We start from the raw sequence: 17,871 nt of genomic DNA on the forward strand, positions 1-17,871 counted from the left end.
CTTACAAAGGAGGATCAGAGAGGTTAAGTGACTAGTCTAAGGTCACAAAGTGATTTAGCTGCAGAGACAACGCTGTCTGACCCCCACCTGGAGCTCTCTGTGCTCCAGGACAGAGAAGGGGAAGGAGAGGAGGCTGGTTACCTGGAATGCTCTGCCTGCGGCACGCCAGAGCCACATCAGCCCCTCCTGCGTCCTTGCCTCCTTTGGAGTAAGGCCCATCGTCTGCAGGAGAGAAAGAAAGGCCCTGAGTTCCGCTGTCATTTCCATCAGGCAAAGCGCTCCTGCCTTGGGAATCTTCTGCTTCGTGGATGTGGCCTGTTAGAGGGGTTCCTTCCTGCCACCAGCTCCACCTGAGTCTCCGCTCGGGGAGCCTCATGGCTTCTCCCCGCAAGGGCAACTCTGTCTGTGCTCTTGAGTAATGCTCTTTGGAGCACACACCACAGACTGGGCTCTGCGCGATGGTCCAGTGATTAACCATCTCCACAACTATCATTCCACATATACAGAAAGAAGCTGAGGCTCAGAGAGGGACAACTTGTGCCCACGGTCACACAACCCTTGGCCACGACAGCCTCTGCTAATAGCCAGGACCAGACCCCAGGCGCCTCTGCCCACCCTGCCCCATGCTCCAGGCTCCCTTGACCAGGTTCTTTTTGTCACATTCCTTCTCCAAGTCCGTTCTCAGCCCTGGACTGAGATGGGTAAGGTCAACTGGCAAACCGTCAAGCGGGCCGGCTCTCCCATGCTGCCTCTGGGGCCACCCCTGCCCCTCCAGGCACTGTACACCCCCCCCCAGGCTTCTGCAGCTGTCTCAGGCCTCACCCAAGCCTACACCCCGCCCCCCTCCCTGCTCTGCCCCCACGCCCATTCACCAGCTGTGGGCAGGCCACTCCCTCCCCAGCCCCCTGGCCACAGCAAGGCCTCTCACAGGACTGTCCCCCTCCTCACTCTTCAGAGGAGGGGGGTAGGGAGGAAATCAGCCCCAGCTGGGGGCAGAAGCCTCTTATCCCATCCCAGCCACATCCTTTTCACGAGGTGGGGAGGGGCTCAGATTAGCGTTCAGCCAGAGGTGGTGTCAACCTGGGTCAAGATCAGGCCACAGCCTGGCCAAGGTCCGGGCTCAGTCAGAACCAGAAATCTACAATCTACAGCACGTTTCTCAACCTCGGCACTATTGCCTTTTTTTTTTTTTTTTGCTGGATTGCTGTACGATGTTTAGCAGCATCCCTGCCCTCTAACCACTAGATGACAGTAGCATCCCACCCCAGTCACCACGCCAAAAATGACTCTAGACAACCCACATGTGCCCTAGGGGGGGCAATACTGTCGCCCCCAACCCCGCCCTGCCCCTCACTGAGAATCACTGCTTTAGAGTCAGGGGTGGGGCTCAGGCTGGGTCGGGGTCAGGTTCAGCTTGGGGTCAAGGCTGTAACTCAACCTGGGTCCAAGGAAGCCTGAGAACCTTCACCACCTGCAGCTCTAACCATTGAGAAATGGCTTCTCCAGACCAGGGATAGGTTCCCTTAGCTTTGCCAGAAGGTGGGAAATAACGAATCATTTCCAGGGCCCCGGGAATTGGCCCCCAGCAGCTTTGCTCACCTCCCCCACCCCTAGGCCCTGTGTTCACATCCACAGCCACGGATTCAGGCAACACCCCATTAAGTATAAAGCCTCCTATTACGGTTCCCTACTTTGCACTTAATTTAGATTCAACAAGACGTTTCTGGGCTAATAAAATTAAAAAGACTGGGTTCTATCAACTGTGTGACAGTGAACATCTCTGGTATTTCATGTGGGCAATTCTGGAATTAAAATCTGTCTTATCCCATGCAAATTAGACTCTGCCACTGGAAAATCCTTCTCTCCCCGGGCTGTCCTGGGAAGACCAGAGATAAGCTTGCTGGCTCCAAGTTTAGGAGTCTGGAGGTGGGGGAGGGGGAAGATTATCTCCTACGCACAAGAAAACAGAGAATCAAGTTTGCCAAATTCAGAGCCGTAGAATCCCAAAGAATGGAGTGGAACAGCGGTGGGTTAACGCTGATTCTGAAGCAGAGGGTGCGGGATGTTGGCTGCTGAAGCAGAACACCCATTTCCTGCGGTGTCTCTGTGGTGTGTCTTCAACACTACCTCTCTGCCCTTTCCTCATCCCAATATTCAAATTTTGATCCAGTGAATGACACGGTGCCAAACTGGGCTGCGATGGCACACTTGGCACAGCTGAGATGTGGGGGTCTGCTGCCTTTGGGCTCAGCTGTCAGACAGGTCTGACTGTGTGATGATGCAAACCAAGACTCATACAACTGTGCGCAGAGTCAGTGGGCAATAAGTGAGGACTTGAGAGACTCGTCTGTAGAGAACGCACGTGCATTTTAGGGTGTGGCCTTGATGACCTCTCTCGGCGGTGGAGGCCACTCAGGATAGCTGATGGCCAGATACGGGGCTTCTGGATATCTAAGACCCCTGCCACATTCAGAAAGGCACCCATAAGGAATGCTACAATGTCTGCTGATGCTTGTTCAGAGGGGACAGTGCCCCACTCTCACAAACATCCTCAGGTCAGGGGGAAACAGGCAGCATTCAAACCAAAAACCAAGGCAAGGACAGAATTGCTAGTTAACCGTGTGACTTGAGTCTCTATTTCTTTATCTGTAAAACGGGGGTGTCTCCCCCTATCGCTGGCTCCAACCAGCCCAGGCATGAGAATTTGAGGGAATTATTTTATTTATAGAAAACCCCAGGAGGGTTCGGACCCCAGTCCTCCTCCCTCGGAGAACATGCCTGCTCTCTCCCGCTCTCTCTCTATTTTTTGTTCTGGGACCTGGTAATTATATGCTTATAGATGAAGGCTTTTCAAAAACATCTTTCCCACCAATTTTCAGCTGGAAAAGTGCACAAAAAACAGAGATATTTTTATCCGAGTGTTTTTCCTGTCTCCTCCTTCCAGCAATGGGCAATTATGAGCTTTTTCCTTCAGTCAATCTGTCCTGTAAGAACTTGCTTCAGAGGGAAATTCATTTCGCAGCAATGCCAGACCATCCGGCCGACTCAGGCTGGGCAAGTCGGGGGAGCAGGAGGGAGAGACACCGTGCTGAGCACAGACCGCACACCTGGTCCCCGGCCCCCAAGCTGCAGCCCGGGTGGATGGGTTTCTTTTTTATTTTATTTCTCCTGAAAGCATTGCTAATTTGCCTTCATTACCTCCGTTTCTCTGGAGCCCCAGGGAGCCACTGAGCTTTGAGAAAGGGAACAAGGAAGTCAGCCCTTGGCCAGGCTGCCTTTGTCAGGGTCCCGCCTAAGCAGGACAGGGCCTTGGGAAGCGGGGGCTGGGGAGGGCTGTCGATGGGGGCGTGACTGATGCCTGGCTCTGCGGGACTCCAGGAGGGAGCGTTCACCATCAGAGAGGGGCCACTGGGAAAACCAATGCCCGGAGGCTCAACTTGGGCTGAAGAGAAAATAACCGCTTGACAGAAAGCCAGCAGCAGGGCCAGCCTGCCCAAGTGCCACTGAGGAGAAGGGGGCCCCCAGTCGCCCCTGGGTCCAACCACAACTGCACACGGCGGCCCATTGCTGATTGCACTCCGACAAGTGATCGGCCAATCCTGGATGGGTCGGCCCCACCTCCGAAGGCATCGCTGGCTCCATGGAAAGGGTAGGATGGGCTTTGGATCCTAAATCTGCTGCCGACCGGCTAAGGGATCTGGGACAAGTCGCTTCTCCTCTCTGAGTCTCGGCACAGTGGAGGAGCCAGTGCCCACCTCGTGGGTTGGTGGGAGGCATCAGCGAGGTTATGTGGTACACAGAGCCAGGACACATGGAAGTTCTCTCCCCGGCCCTTTTACTCACTTCGTTAGAAAGATTTTCCCATTAGTAATGGTAACAACTCCTCCTGATTAAGTGCCAGGTGCTGTGCTAGGTGCTTCACAAGCTTTGCCTCACGTATCCCCATCACCTTCTGAGGTGGGATGATCGTTATTTCCATTTCACAGATGGTGGAGCTGAGGCGCGGGCAGGTTAGGCGACTTCCCATTGTAAGGGGCAGGGTCAGGATTTGAACCCAGGCCATATTCTAAGAAATTTTCAATTATTACCACTTTATCCTCATGATAATCTTATGTGGTGGGTGTCACGATCATCCCCACATTATAGATGAGGAAACTGAGGCACAGAGAGGTGGTTAAGGGAACTGCCTGGGGTCACACAGCTCCTAAGCGGCAGAGCCATGGGCCCCCTCCTGCCTTCTCCCCTCACCCCATGACAGTCCTGGGGGGACTCAGGGGTAATGCCTGTGGCCCTCCTGGCAGCAGCCCCGGCTCCTTTGGGCACTCCTGACCCACTGAATGATCGCCCTCTGGCCATGGCAGGCTGGACCAGGTCAGACAGCTGGATGGAGAAGCATCAAAGCCGGTGGCAGGCTGACCTCAGAGTGACAGCCCCGATTTCCGTAGCTGACAGGCCTCCCCAGAAGCCGTGAAGAGATCGGCTCGGCCACAGGGTGACCCTTGCTCTGTTCAATGCATATTTTTAAGGGAAACAAAAAGAAATATATCAATAGATTTAAAAAGCAGACGCCTGCTTCACTTGGTGCCAAGGACTGAAAAAAAAAGAAAAACGACTGACAAAGGAGCCCGGGGCTTGGCCCGCCCAGTGCCAGGTCCACTCCAAGCACTTGACCGGCACTGACATGTTTAACTCTTCTGCGAGCTCACTAACAATCCCATTTTACAGACAAGGAGACTGAAGCCCAGACAGGCCACTCAGCTGGGGAGCTGCAGAAGACAGACTGGAATTGGTCTGTCTGGCCCCCAGCAGACCACATCCTTAATCCTCAGCTCTGCTCTCTCCCTCCAAACACAAGGGCAAAAGACCCCAAAAGAGGGGCGCCCAGGGAGGCAGCACCGGCGCCCAGGAGGCCCACGTTAGCGCTCGGGCACCCACAGGCTGGACACGACCAGAGAGGTTGCCAGCCCTGCAATCCCTCTTCCACAAGGTGTGCGGGGCCCCTGGCACTGGGCCCTGAGCCCACGCTTGGGCTGACACCCCCCTCCATGGGACCACGATGGCCCCAACGTCATGTGGGGCAGGGATGCAGGCTCCAGAGGGGCCGTGGCCTTCTGGGTCTGTGCTCTCCCACGTCCGTCTCAAACCCACAAAACTGGGTCACCAGCGGAGCAGTGAGGACTCAGTCCACCCGGCGGAGAATAAAAGCAAACGTTCTCCCCACAACTGACAGTCCCCGGGCCTCCCTGACCTCACCTCCTAATGCTCTCTCCTGGGCTGCCTCCACTCCGGTGCGCTGGTCTCCTCGCCATTCCACCCACCAGACTCAGGCTCACCTCAGGGCCTTTGAACTGGCTGTTCTCTCTGCCAAGAATGCTCCTTTCCAGACACCCACAAAACCCCCTTCCTCACCTCCTTCAGGAACCTGTGGAATCTTCACCTTCTCATCTTTCCCAAGCGGCCTGCTTGAACTTACACCTACACTCCCAACACCTCCAGCACTTCCCATCGCCTTCCTTACCTAGCAGACCTCACTTTTTTTCCTTTAACTTAGTGATCTTATTCCTATCTGCCCCTTCCCACTATGCCAGCCCTGGGGGGCTGGGTTCTGCCTGTCTGTTCGCTGCTGCTTTTGGCATAGAGAGTCCGGCACACAGGAAATTCTCAGTAAATCATGTGAAATTCAATTCCCACTCACAGATTAGGAGAATGGGGATCAAAGAGGTGGAATGAGTTGTTTAAGGTCGTAGAATCAGGAAGAGGCAGAGATAGGATGCAAACCCAGGCCTCCCTGGGTCTGGAGGCCTTGGCCTCCGTGGTCTGGGAACTGGGGTTTCTCCCACAGCCATGGGCCTGAGGAGGTCAGGCCTGCCAGAAGATCCAGGCGGTTCTGGTGAGGGCCCCCCGGAGGAGTGGGCAGCTCAGGCCATGGCAGAAGTACCCTCCCACCCACCCCGACACACACACACCCTGTCTGAGCCTTCCCAGGAGCTGGGAACAAAGACCACTTGGTGGCCAGGAGTCAGAGGAGGGTGGACACTGTGGGGCATGGGAGTTTCCTGCCCGAATCTGCTTTCAAGCCTACTGTGTGCCCCAGGCCCAGTCACATCCCTTCCTGCAGGGGCTCAGGGTTAGTGGGGTGAACAAGCCTCCCAGGACCAAGACAGCATGGCCAGGGCATGGGCCTGAGAAAGGACTCGTGCTGGCAGAGTCCATCGGGGAGGAGAAAGGGCCCTGGGCACTGTGTCCCACTGGCCCCAAACCCCAGCCTGGCTCTCCCTGAGGAGCACTGCATGTGGCCTGACTGCTCTGTGAAATGTGGAGGGTGCAGGGAGTGGCCACCTGTTGGGGACGTTTGCTGAAACTATTGGAAACAGGTTCTCTTTCCTTGAGGAGGATCAAGCTGTCTGACCATAAGCTCTAAGGTACTAGGGGCCCTCTGGGAGCCTCAAGGAGAGGAGTCTGCGTGGAAATAAAGCTCACCTAAAAAGAAGCAGAGACCTGGAGTCCTAATCATGTTAACTGGGCACCTGGATCCCACTGTGCCTGAAGCTCCCTCTTTAGACTTTTCTTTAAAAAAGCCTCAGTGTTGACAACAAGTGAGACACGTGTGATCATGAAGCTCTGTGACCTGGGGAGGAGACTAGGGTGGGGGCTGCAGGGGTGAGGGTGGGGGTCAAGGAAGTCATCAGAGAGAGAAAAAGCCAGGGAGATCATGAAGGGCCTTGAATGCCAGGATAAGAAGCTGCGATCAAACCCGAGTTTTAGCAAACTCCCTCCTACAGCAGCATGGAGGGGGTGGGGTGCGGTGGGGGATGAGGGCCAGGAAGCCAGGGAGGAGACTGGGGCTAAGGTCTAGGCAGGCGATGCTGAGGCCTGAGCCGGGGTAGAGGGGGCAGCTCCATGAGAAGGAGGAAGACACCTCCTTGGCGGTGCCCCAGATGAGGTCTCCAGGGCACTGCTGCCCTTGTGGCTCTGACCACCGCAGGACGAGATGACCCCACTTCCTGGGCCTGACGTTGAGAGGACAGATGTGCCCAAGCCAGGAGGGCAGTGGAGTCGCCAGGAGGGGGCAGAGGCAGACCGCATGGGGTCGAATCCCAGCTGTGCTACTTCTAGCTTTAGCCTTGGACAAGTCACTTAACACCTCTGTGCCTCAGTTTCCCCAACTGTAAAATGGGGAGGATAACAGTGCTGAATACACAGTGGTGTGAGGATTAAATGAGAAAATGCACAGAGAGAGCTCCGAACAGAGCCTGGCACGGAGTAAGGTCTCCACAGCTGTAAGCTGCTATTATTAACCACATTATTATGCTCTGGGGACCTAGGGGTAACCCTGTCTCTGCCCTCTGCGACAGGCGGGGAGGTGGGAGCCTAAGTGCACGGGCCCTCGGAAGCATGGTTGGGGGAGCTCTGCTATGAAAATCATCAGGGGGCCAATCCCGGCTCAGCCACTATGGGCCTTGGTCAGCCACTGGCCCCTCCGAGCCTCAGCTTCCCCATCTGTCTGTCCACTGGGACCACAGTCCCTACCCTTGGAGCTGCTGCAAGGACGTAACACCAGGAGTACATCGACTATGGGAAGGCATTGACAGGACGGCCCAGGACACGGAGTGAAGGGTGACCTAGCCAGCCCCAGAGCCCCTCCCAGGGTCCCAGCCCCGGGCCCACCCAGGAATGTGGCAGCTGAGCAACACCTGTCCCCTCTGCATTCCCAGAGCCTGAGGCTCACCGACCAGACAGCACCACGCCGGGGCCTCTGCCTCTTGCCATGAGCCCATGTAGAAGCTCCCCCCAAAGCACCCTGACCAGGGAGCCGGCGCCCACAGCTCACGCAGGGGCAGGATGCGTCTCCCTGGGGCACGCCTGAGGCAGGAGCGCTGCCCTCTGGCCGTGCCATGCAGGACAGCCCAGCGGACTCAGTCCCGCAGCCACGGTCAGACAGACAGCCCTTTCCCCTGCCCACCGGCCAGGTGTCCCATGCGTGCCCTCCCTCCAAGCTCTGGGTCTGGGAGTGGCTGTCCCAGGCTTCGCCATCCCAGGTCCCTCTCTGGGTGGCAGTTCCAGAGGGATCAGAGGGTTCGGCCCCGCCACTCTGCCTACTGGTCCCCGTTACTCACCCGCCTCTCCAGGGGTCTCCCGGCTGAGCCCACACAGCATGTCTGCTCCTCTCCCCGGTGCCACTGACTCCCTTGGGAGCCAGGGAGGGGCTATGGGAGGGGAGCTCAGAGCTCCCACTGGCTGGGCAAGAGTCCACCCACTGCAGCGGGCGGCTCTCTGCTTAAAGGGGACACGGCCCTTGTCACGGCTGATCCTTGGATGGGGTTCAACACCCCCCCCCTCCAGCCTGAGTCTGGGCAGGGGTCTTTGAAGATGGCAGGCCTCCCCCAGGGTCCCCAGGCAGACAGACCCCTGAGGCCAGCTCTGCCCCTAACTCGCCCTGGGTCTTTGGTAAACGATTGCCTCCCAGCCCAGACTCAGTTTTTCTACCTGGAAAAGAGGAACAGGGCCTTCCAAACTTTTTTTTTTCTTTTTTTAAGTAGCAGATTCCAACAGAGTCTTGCACAGAATTCCCAGGACATAAGCCGGATAAAACGCAGCCGTGGAACGATGCCAGGGTGTGTCTCAGTTTAGAAATCCTTGCACTCGCAGTCCCCTGGGCCCTTCCACTGAAGTTCCAGCTACCTCTCCCAGGCCTCGGTTTCCTTTCCTGTAAGGTGGGACTTGGGGTAGATCAGCCCAGCAGCCTGTTATCCAGAGCATCCCCCAGCTCTGTGGGAAGACAGAGCGAGCTGTGCGTCCCGGGTTGATGGGCAGGGGCAGCTGGTCACAACTCCAGCCCCGGCTGGGCCTCAGCCCGGCACACTCCTAGCTTCCTCCGCACCAGCTCAGGATGACCCTGACGGATACCCAGGGCCCCTCCTCCAGCTCTCTAGCTGCTCCTGCTCTCCACCCACCAGTGCGTGTTGCTACCACCTGAGAGCCAGACACCGCAGAGGTGCTGGGGAGAAGGATGGGCGATAGTGACTCGGGGTGTCAACAGCCCGTACAACTAACGACTTATTGCATCCAGCTGAACGCAGCAGAGAACGAGACAGAGAAGGTCCCGGCTCCCACGGAAGCTCTCAGATGCATGGGAACACGGGGGCTCAAAATCACCTCTGTCCTGCAGCAAATGGGAGGGTGCAGCCCTGTGGTTAAGGACCAGGGACTGCATCTGAGTTTCTTCCTCAGCGGGGATGCCCACCGCAGAGTCCAGCCCACAGTTCCTGGGCTGCCCATGCTGGCTCCTGCCAGCCCCACTAACGGCACATTCAGAACAATCCCGGCTCTGAGTATGGGGTGGGGTCACTTGTATGCCTGTATCCACAGGTCATATTCCTTGCCCCCCTCCCAAGGGTGCCGTCCTCTTTGGATGACTTTAGGTATGTCTCAGGGGCAGGGACCCTTGGGCCAGTAGTGAGGCCAAAGGTCAAAGAGAGATGCAAAGGTCCCAGCCATGGGAGGGATGGTGAGCACTGGGTCAGACTGGGGGGACCTGAACTGGGAGGCGTTTGCTGGGAGAATCGGGCCAGGCAGGAGGGGAATGTAGACTCTCAGTGTGGTCCACGGTGCCCTGCAACGGTCACAACAAGGCTGTTGATGAAGACCCTGACAATCCCCAGGGCACTGAGAGCCACCCTGGAGCAGTCCCAGCTCCATACCAGGCAGAAAGGGACACGGCTCTTAACAGACCCTCGCCCTCTTTCCCCCCATTTACAGCCCCTTCAGGGAGGAGGGCTGTGTGGTGCACAGACCTTTGGAGTTCCGTCCACCCCCTCTCGTAGAAAATATTTGCTCTCTGTACAGACGCATTTAAATGAGCGATTAAGACGGAAGATCCAAAACCTTGCCGTGGTTCTGTCTCTCTCACTGCTCTTTGGAATTTACTTTTGTGGACAAGAAGCTCCTGGAAAGGTCATGCCATGGATTATGGGAGAGCTTCCACGCAGCATTTCTCTGAGCACCTGCTGTGCCAGGCAGTGGGGACTCAGACACCAGAAGACAGGCAAGGATCAGCATCTTCCCTCTGTCCTCTGTTCCTGTCAGCCCGCCAAGCACATTTTCACTTCATTCATTTTATCCAAAGGTGGGTTTGGAAGCAACTGTTGCTCCATTCTGGAACAAGGGAGGGTTTAAATAAATATTTGGCACAGAAAGGTTAACTGACTTGCCCAAGGTCACCCAGCTGTAAGTGTGAAGCCAGGTTCACACCTAAGAGGTCTGTTCTTAAAGGCGCTGCTATGTGCCTCTCAAGATAAAGGGGTCTGGGAGTGCAGATGAGGGGCAATCAGCTCTGTCGGGGGTCCATCGAGGAGGTGTTTTTGAGCCTGACTTTGAAGGATGGGAAGGAAGGTGCCGTGAACACAGTCCCAAGTCACAAGTGAGGAAGAGACCAGGCAGGAGGTGCAGCTGGAGCCAGGCCACAGGCAGCCTGGCCACACTCGCTCCTCCAGGTGTGGTCTGACAACCAGCAGCAGCAGCAGCATCACCGGCACTGCCGGGGGCTCCTCAGCAATTCCGGCTCCCAGGCCCCACCCGGACCTGCTGAACCAGAAGCTGCATTTTCACCAGCTCCCCAGAGGATGCATACGAAGTTTCAGAAATGCTGTGTTATGGGTTTGGCTTCTATCCTGCAGGCAAAGGGAACCACAGATGGTTGCAGAGCAAGGGTGTGAGAGGCTCTGCAAGGACCTCAGACACAGAGCGTCTCTGAGAGAGAAGGGAGGAGGGCCTGGGATGAGCAGCAAGAGCCCCTTCTGGGAGCCGAGAGTGGGTGAAACTGCTGCTGGGCCCTGCTCCAAACACGACCCCTCTCTCCCAATGCGGCCAAACCCTGGGGAAGCAGAGGGAAAGGGGGACAGATTGCTGGGCCTGCACTGTGGCTAGAAGCCAGGTTTGCTAGGGGCCCGGCCTACCAGCAGCTCCTGGTCACAGAGTGTGAGTGTTCTACATTTCCAACACTGTGGATGACAGTGACGGGGGCTGGGCCGCCTGGGGAAGGTGGCAGGGCCACTGAGCTGATAGGCAGCCCCTCCATGGTCAGGAGAGGCCCTGACACCTCCACGTCCTCAGGTTTTATGAGACAACTGAAAGATGGATTGCTGTATGACCTGGGGCATGTGTCCAAACCTCTCTGGGCCTCAGCTTCCTTAGCTGCACAATGGGAATAACAAAAGCACCACCTTCTAGGGTTAGGGAGTCCACATATTGGGTCAGGAAGCATTTATCCATCCACTTTCCTGCCAAGAGTCTCACACCAATGCCTTGCATGGATCCAGGCCAGAAAGGCAGAACTTCAAGGTAGATGAGCACACTGGCCAGATGCACCCAGGTTCAAACCCCAGCCCTGACACCCAAGAACCTTGTCATTCCGGGCAACTCACTTCTTTCTGCCTGAGCCTCTGCTTCTCAACCCGTGAGGAGTGAGGGCGAACAGACCTCGGAAGGTCTGCCCAGCACACACTCTTGCCCTCTTCCCCACGTGTGGCCAGGCCTGCAGGGCCTTCTCAGAGCCTCCTAATGGGGAGCCACTGGCACCACTGCTGAGCGGGCTGTCCTCACACTGCAGGACACCGGCAACCCTGGCCCCCGCCCACCCAGGGGTAGTGACCCCCACAAGTGGGAACCACCCCTATGCTGCACAGATGGGAAAACCGAGACTCAGAGAGGACGGTGTCTGAGGCCCCCCAGAGCAGAGAGGGGCCTGGACCCTGGCCTCTTTCCTTCCTCTCAGGCCCCAGGGCTGGTTAGTCATAAGCACAGCAGACTGCCAGGGACCCTGAGTGACAGCCGGAAATGAAGTCTGGGTGGGAAGGACGCAGAGATGGCGATTCGATAACAAGATATAAACCCATAAACCCTTTGTTGTTGTTCTGCTGCTTCTCCCTTCGTCCCTTTCTCCCTCCCTCCCGCCTCACACCACCCCGAGGGCCAGGCCAGGACAATCCCTCCCCTCTCCTGGTTGTAAGACATTCCCATAAGGTGGGCACTGTTGCCCCCACTTTACAGAAGGGGACACTGAAACCCAGTCTGTGATGCCACCAGCCACAGGTGAGGGCCACGAGGTGACCCCGCCTTAGGGGGTGCTGTCTGGCTGTGGCGCCCCACTCCGCCAAGCTGCCCCATAGCCCCAGCTCCATGGCCCGTCACCTGACTTCAGGGGTAATGCCACACCAATGGGCTGCACCCAGGCTAGGCCCCCAGGCCCACACCTGCCAGTTCCCAGCGCCCTTCACCGCGGCTTTCCTCTGGCCCTGGAGGGCACAGGGGCAGGCAGGGCCACGGGGTAGCAGGGGGCTGCGAGAGCAAAGAACAACAGGCTGTGTGCAGAGACCAGGGAAGGGCAAGGCTCGGGGGGGAGGTGAGAGGACCCACAGCTGGTTCTTTGCACAGAACCTCTGTACCAGGCCGTGTTCTCAGCATTTTACACGTATCTTCTCATTGCATCCCCACCTCAGAGACAAGGAAACAGGGGCCCAGAGAGGTGAAGCCACTTGCTCTTAGTCACACAGAGTGTGAGGCATGAGCAGGGATTTAAGCCCAGGCCCTGCTGACGCCATCTACACAAGCACCCCATCCACAGCCCCCTGAGAAATGCACACTCACGGATACAGGAAGAAAGAGAGGGACTGTTGGGCGGCGGGGTCCCCAAGCTGCTGCTCCTGGGGAGTCTCTCTAAATCCTCTGACTAGGGAGGGCCAAGGGGCCACAGGCCCAGGCCTGGCCACAGATGGGGCAGCTCCTTGCGGCTCCCTCTTGGCCTCCACGCTTGACACTTGCAATGGCTTCCCTCCTGGAGGAGAAACATGGGGCCATAACCGTGCAGGGGGCCTCTCTGAGCCTCAGCTCCCTCCTCTTAATGATGAAGATGTCTGTGTTCACAGGGTTTTGTTGAGAAACTCTGTGAATAAACAAAACGCCTGAAAAACTGTAGAGTGCAGGGCCCGTGGAGGTGGTCAGTGTGAACACGGCCTGGCCCTACCTCTCTGGTCACTCAGTCACACACTACCTGCCAGAAACTCAGCTGGGCGCGAGGTTTCCAAGTGGGCAAAGCAGATGTAGAGCCTGCCTCTCAGGCTGCTGGTCTAGCAGAGGGACAGAGATCAAAGGAGAAAACCCTGCAAATACAGGTAAGTCATCGAGACGGTGAGGAGGGCGAGGGGGGCCAGGACAACACGAGGTGGGGGGTCGGGGAGCCTCTCAGAGGAGGTGCCTCTAGGCTGAGACAGGATGGGAAGGAGCCTAGGGCGGCTGCAGGGAGAAGTCTCCAGGCGAGCGTGGGCTGTCTGGGGAGCAGGCAGGAGGAGGAGAGAAGTCGGGATTCTGCTCCAGATGCAGCACCAGGGGAGACACTGCAGGGTTTTAAACTGGGTCCTGTGTGATCTGACTTGTTTCCAAATGGCAGCAGAAGGGGATGGGCTGCAAGGGTCCAGACGGCATGGGGGGGACCAGGGGCAGGGGGGAGCGCAAGGCACTTCAGGGGCAGGAGACCTGGAAGCCAATTTTCTCTGTGCCTCGGGCCTGTCCCTTCCTGCTCTGAGCCTGTTTCCCTTCTGATGACGAGGGCCAGCAGTGCGAGTCTGGGGACCTGCCAGGGTTAGAGGTCAAAAGCATGGAGTCAGGATGCATCGCGATGCAAAACAAGAAGAAAAAGGAAAACGGGGATGATGATGAACAGGCAGGGCACCAGGCGTGAAGGAAACGGCCCCAAATTCATGCAGAGCCGCTCCACTCACTGGTAAGCAGAGAAATGAAGGGGAAATGATGCTTCTCCCACTTGACTCTTCAGCGTGGCAAACATGAGAAATGCAGGCAAGACCAGGTGCTGGTGAGCATCGCGGAGATGGAGAGGCAGAGGCACTGCTGGGGGGCAGAAAACTGAGGCAGGCATGAGAGAGCCAGCGCCCTCCCTCCTGGTAGTTATCCTTGGGTGACCACCCCCCCCCACCCACGGATCCCTAAGCGGGAATAGGAATGTCATTGGTGAAGATGACCTGCATCTCCATCCTGTGGGAGGGGACAGGTAATGCGATGGCCACACCCCATGGAGGACAACCCGGCTGGGAAGCACAGCCGTGTGAATAGGTTTAGAGACACAGTGTGAGTTAAAGGGAGAAAGGAAGGGGGGAGGAGGAAGGTGAAGGAGTGGGGAGAAGGGAGGGAGGACAGAGCAGGGAAGAGAGGAGGCAGGGAGAGGGCAGGAAAGAGAATCATATTTCCCTGTACTATCACTTATGTAAACTAAAAACATACATAAAGCACTACATGTGCTATAAGGGCACATACATGTGTAAAGATCTGTTTCACAGAGTGAAGGTTTCGAGGGAGGTAACTGGGAGTGGGGGTAGGGCATGAAGGAGACAAAGTAAGATAAAACAGCCAGAGCAGGTGCCAGCTGGCTGAGGACCAGGTGTGCCACACACTGAGGAATTCAGCTCACCCCCCAGAGCCTGGGATTCAAAATAAAAAATAAATAATTGCCTTGAATGGCATGTTAAGAAGTCGAAGCTCTCTCCTGAGGATACTGGACAGCCATGGAAGGGTTTAGAGGGAGGGAGGAATGAGGACAAGGTACATTCCTTAGAAAAATAACTGAACTGGGTGCTGAGAGAGTCCCTGGGTGGAGGTGGGGGCCTTGGCTGACCCTCCTCCCCACGGGGACCGCTCAGACTCTGCCCACCTGCCCTCTTGGTGCCTGAGCAAAACGGGAAAATAAGTGGGCAGGCTGTCAGGGCTCAGCCCCGTCACACGTCCTCATCTCAGGGTGCCAAGGACACCATGGCAGTGCCCTCCCCCAACCCCCCCACACGTCCAGCCCTAGAGAGAACCCTGGGCTGGGGGTCAAGAGACCCAGGTTCAAGGCCCAGCTACTGCCCACACAGGACCAACTCTGTGCCAAGAACATTACACATGATGCAGCACATCAGTGTCTCTTGTGGAAAGGACTACACTCAACAAGGATTCACTACGAACCCAAACAAAACAAAGGGGGCCAAACAGTCAGGCCACTCAGGGGCATCAGGGAAAGCTGCCCGGAGGAGGCGGTATCTAAGCTAAGTCTTGATGGACATAGGAACCAAACCCTCCAAGATGATGCAGGGAGGGAATTCCAGGCAGAGGGGCAGCCTGGACAAAGGGTGAGAGGGGGAAGGTGCGAAGTATAGTAGGGAGAGGCACCAGCCCGCATGGCTGGGGTCGGAGGTCCCGCAGGAGCAGGTGGGCTGGGCAGGCAAGGGGGTGGGTCCTGACAGACGGGAGACCTGCTTCGGGGGAGAGAATGCACTGAATGGAGCATCCCGGCACTGTGGCCGCCTCATGGATGACATTTAAGGAGGGGCGGGCTCTCCTGAGCCCCCTCGATAAGATGCTGGCAGAGTGACACATGGAGGGCCTGGGCAGCCACACAACTGAGCTGTCGGGAACGGGAACGGTGCAGGAGTGGAGCACACGGGAGCCTGAGGACAGCAACGCCCCCTCGCGGCTGGTGATCGATGAGGCTTTGGGAGCAGCAGGCGCAGCCCCTCATCCTGTGCCCTCAGCATCCAAGTGGTGCAGGGGTTGGACTCAGGTTCAGCCTGTGGCTAATACTGTCCCTGGACTCCCAAAACCCACCCTCTTGATCAAGCATTACCCTTTGGGGCTTCCCTGGTGGCGCAGTGGTTAAGAATCCACCTACCGATGCAGGGGAAAAGGGTTCTATCCCTGATCTGGGAAGATCCCACATGCTGCGCAGCAACTAAGCCCATGCTCCACAGCTACTGAGCCTGGAGCCTGCAGGCCACAACCACTGAGCCCACATGCCTAGAGCCCGTGCTCCGCAACGAGAGAAGCCACCACAATGAGAAGCCCGCACACAGCAACGAAGACCCAATGCAGCCAAAACAATAATAATAATAAATAATTTTTTTTTTTTGCGGTACGCGGGCCTCTCACTGTTGTGGCCTCTCCCGTTGCAGAGCGCAGGCTCAGCGGCCATGGCTCACGGGCCCAGCCGCTCCATGGCACGTGGGATGTGGGATCTTCCCGGACCAGGGCACGAACCCGTGACCCCTGCATCGGCAGGCGGACTCTCAACCACTGCGCCACCAGGGAAGCCCAATAAATAAATTTTTTATAAAAAGCATTACCCTCTATGTGTAAATGCCCTAGAAAAAGGGTATTTACACAAGGTTTTACCACTTTATTGAGTACAATGTCTCATGGAATCTTTCAAGAGCCCTTTGAGGTAGGCATTGCTGCTCCTGTCTTACAGAGGGAAAACTGAGGCCCAGAGAGGGGAAGGGACTTGGCCAAGGCCCCCAGCTAAGATGGGCTGAGGGTCAGATCGTCAGACTCAGATGCTCCCTCCTTGGGTCCTTTACATGGGCTCCTCCTTCTTCCTGGAACCCCCTTCCCCCTCCATCCTTAGAGCCTGACCGAAATGCCACCTCCACCAAGAAGCCTGCCCTGACCACACCAGGTGGGTACCCTTCACCCTCTCCCAGCCTTTCCTCCAATGCATTTGCTCACCTGCTCTTTTCCACCAAAGAGGGGACCCTCAACTGTCTTGCTCATTGATTTTGACCCTATGCCCAGGGCTGGGCCTCACACACAGTAAGCGCTAAATAAGTGTTTGCCAAATGAATGAATGAGAAATAAATGATGACTATACATCACCTCTGGATTGCTATACTGGAAAGAAACCAATAATTCATCCCTCTACAATCTGATGCAGGAATCCTTTCTGCTGTCTGGTAGAGCTTGCATACCTCCACAAACAGGGAGCTCACCACCTCCTGAGCAGCCCACCCTATTCCTGAACAGTCATGAGGATGGGAGTCACTCCATTATCCTAAGCTAGAGCCTGTCTCCCTGTGGCTCCTCCAGGCCCCTGCCCCAGGACCAGCCTGCAGAGACCCAGCGGCCGTGCCTGGACCCAGGTCATGGCATCTGAGCCCTGTAGGGAGAGGCCACAGTTCAGAGTCTGGATGTGGCTCCAGTGGGGTCCCATCAGCTCCCCTCCTGCCTTGAGGCCCTCTCCTGGGTGTGTGGCTAGAAAGAGCAGGTGGCCATCCAAACCGTCCCCCGCCCCAAGTCTGGGGCCAGGCTCTTTAATCCACACTGGACATCAGTGTGTTTTTAACTTCCAGTGGCATTTGCTTCAGGCCCATGAGGTTGGCACAATCACCTCTTTTTACAGACGAGGAAACTGGAGTCCAGAGGGGCAGGAGACAAGAACCCGGGTGTCTGGCTCCAAAGCCTTAATCCCAGCCCAACAGACACACATTCTCAAAAGGGCTTTGTGTGATAGTCTTACTTTTTGTCCTCCTGGTGGACTACTTGAAAGAGAACCCTGCAGTTGTGGACTCATTAGTGGTAGAAGCTCAAGCAGGGAGAGAATTTGCGAAGGCCCATCCAAGGAGCCCGTACAGCCCAGCTGAGACTATACCAATGAGATCCAGGCAGAAGGACCCCACGGGTGGAGGTGGGGGGCAGGGGCTGCAGGGCTGGGGTGGGCCCTGTCAGGGGCCACTTATTTGAGGACAAGGCTTGACACTGAGATTTCTGGGCCAGCGCCTGCTACCTGAGGTACCCCACATTCCACAGCCCCCTCAGCACCATTTAGGAAGAATCCTTGGGAGGTCGCCAACCGGTGTCCAAAACTGGCCATCCTCCTGTGCAGCCTCGTCTCCCACCATTCCCAGCACCCTGAGCCCATTCCCACCTCCAAGCCGTCACACTTTCAGTAACCCAAGAATGCGCTGGCCCTAATCCCTCCTCTGCCTGGCCAAATCCTGCAAGTCCCCCAGGGTTGCCCACTGTCACCTCCTGGGGGATACTCCAGCTGGTTGG

At 56.8% G+C, this 17,871-nt stretch overlaps 1 protein-coding gene across 6 annotated transcripts in view; it reads right to left on the reverse strand.

Annotated features, from left to right (window-relative positions):
- The window catches only part of GRIP2 (glutamate receptor interacting protein 2), a 92,371-nt gene that overhangs the window by 68,038 nt on the left and 6,462 nt on the right, over positions 1–17,871 (reverse strand). For 4 of the 6 annotated variants that reach the window (XM_060161071.1, XM_060161070.1, XM_060161066.1 and 1 more), the window contains exon 2: positions 142–222. In XM_060161071.1, coding sequence (XP_060017054.1) covers positions 142–222 — 81 coding nt within the window. Of the gene's footprint in view, positions 1–141; positions 223–8,117; positions 8,169–17,871 lie in introns of those variants that run through there. The other 2 variants (XM_060161068.1, XM_060161067.1) reach the window with 2 other exon arrangements.

Source organism: Lagenorhynchus albirostris, chromosome 10 (assembly GCF_949774975.1).
Source record: "Lagenorhynchus albirostris chromosome 10, mLagAlb1.1, whole genome shotgun sequence".
Taxonomy (NCBI): domain Eukaryota; kingdom Metazoa; phylum Chordata; class Mammalia; order Artiodactyla; family Delphinidae; genus Lagenorhynchus; species Lagenorhynchus albirostris.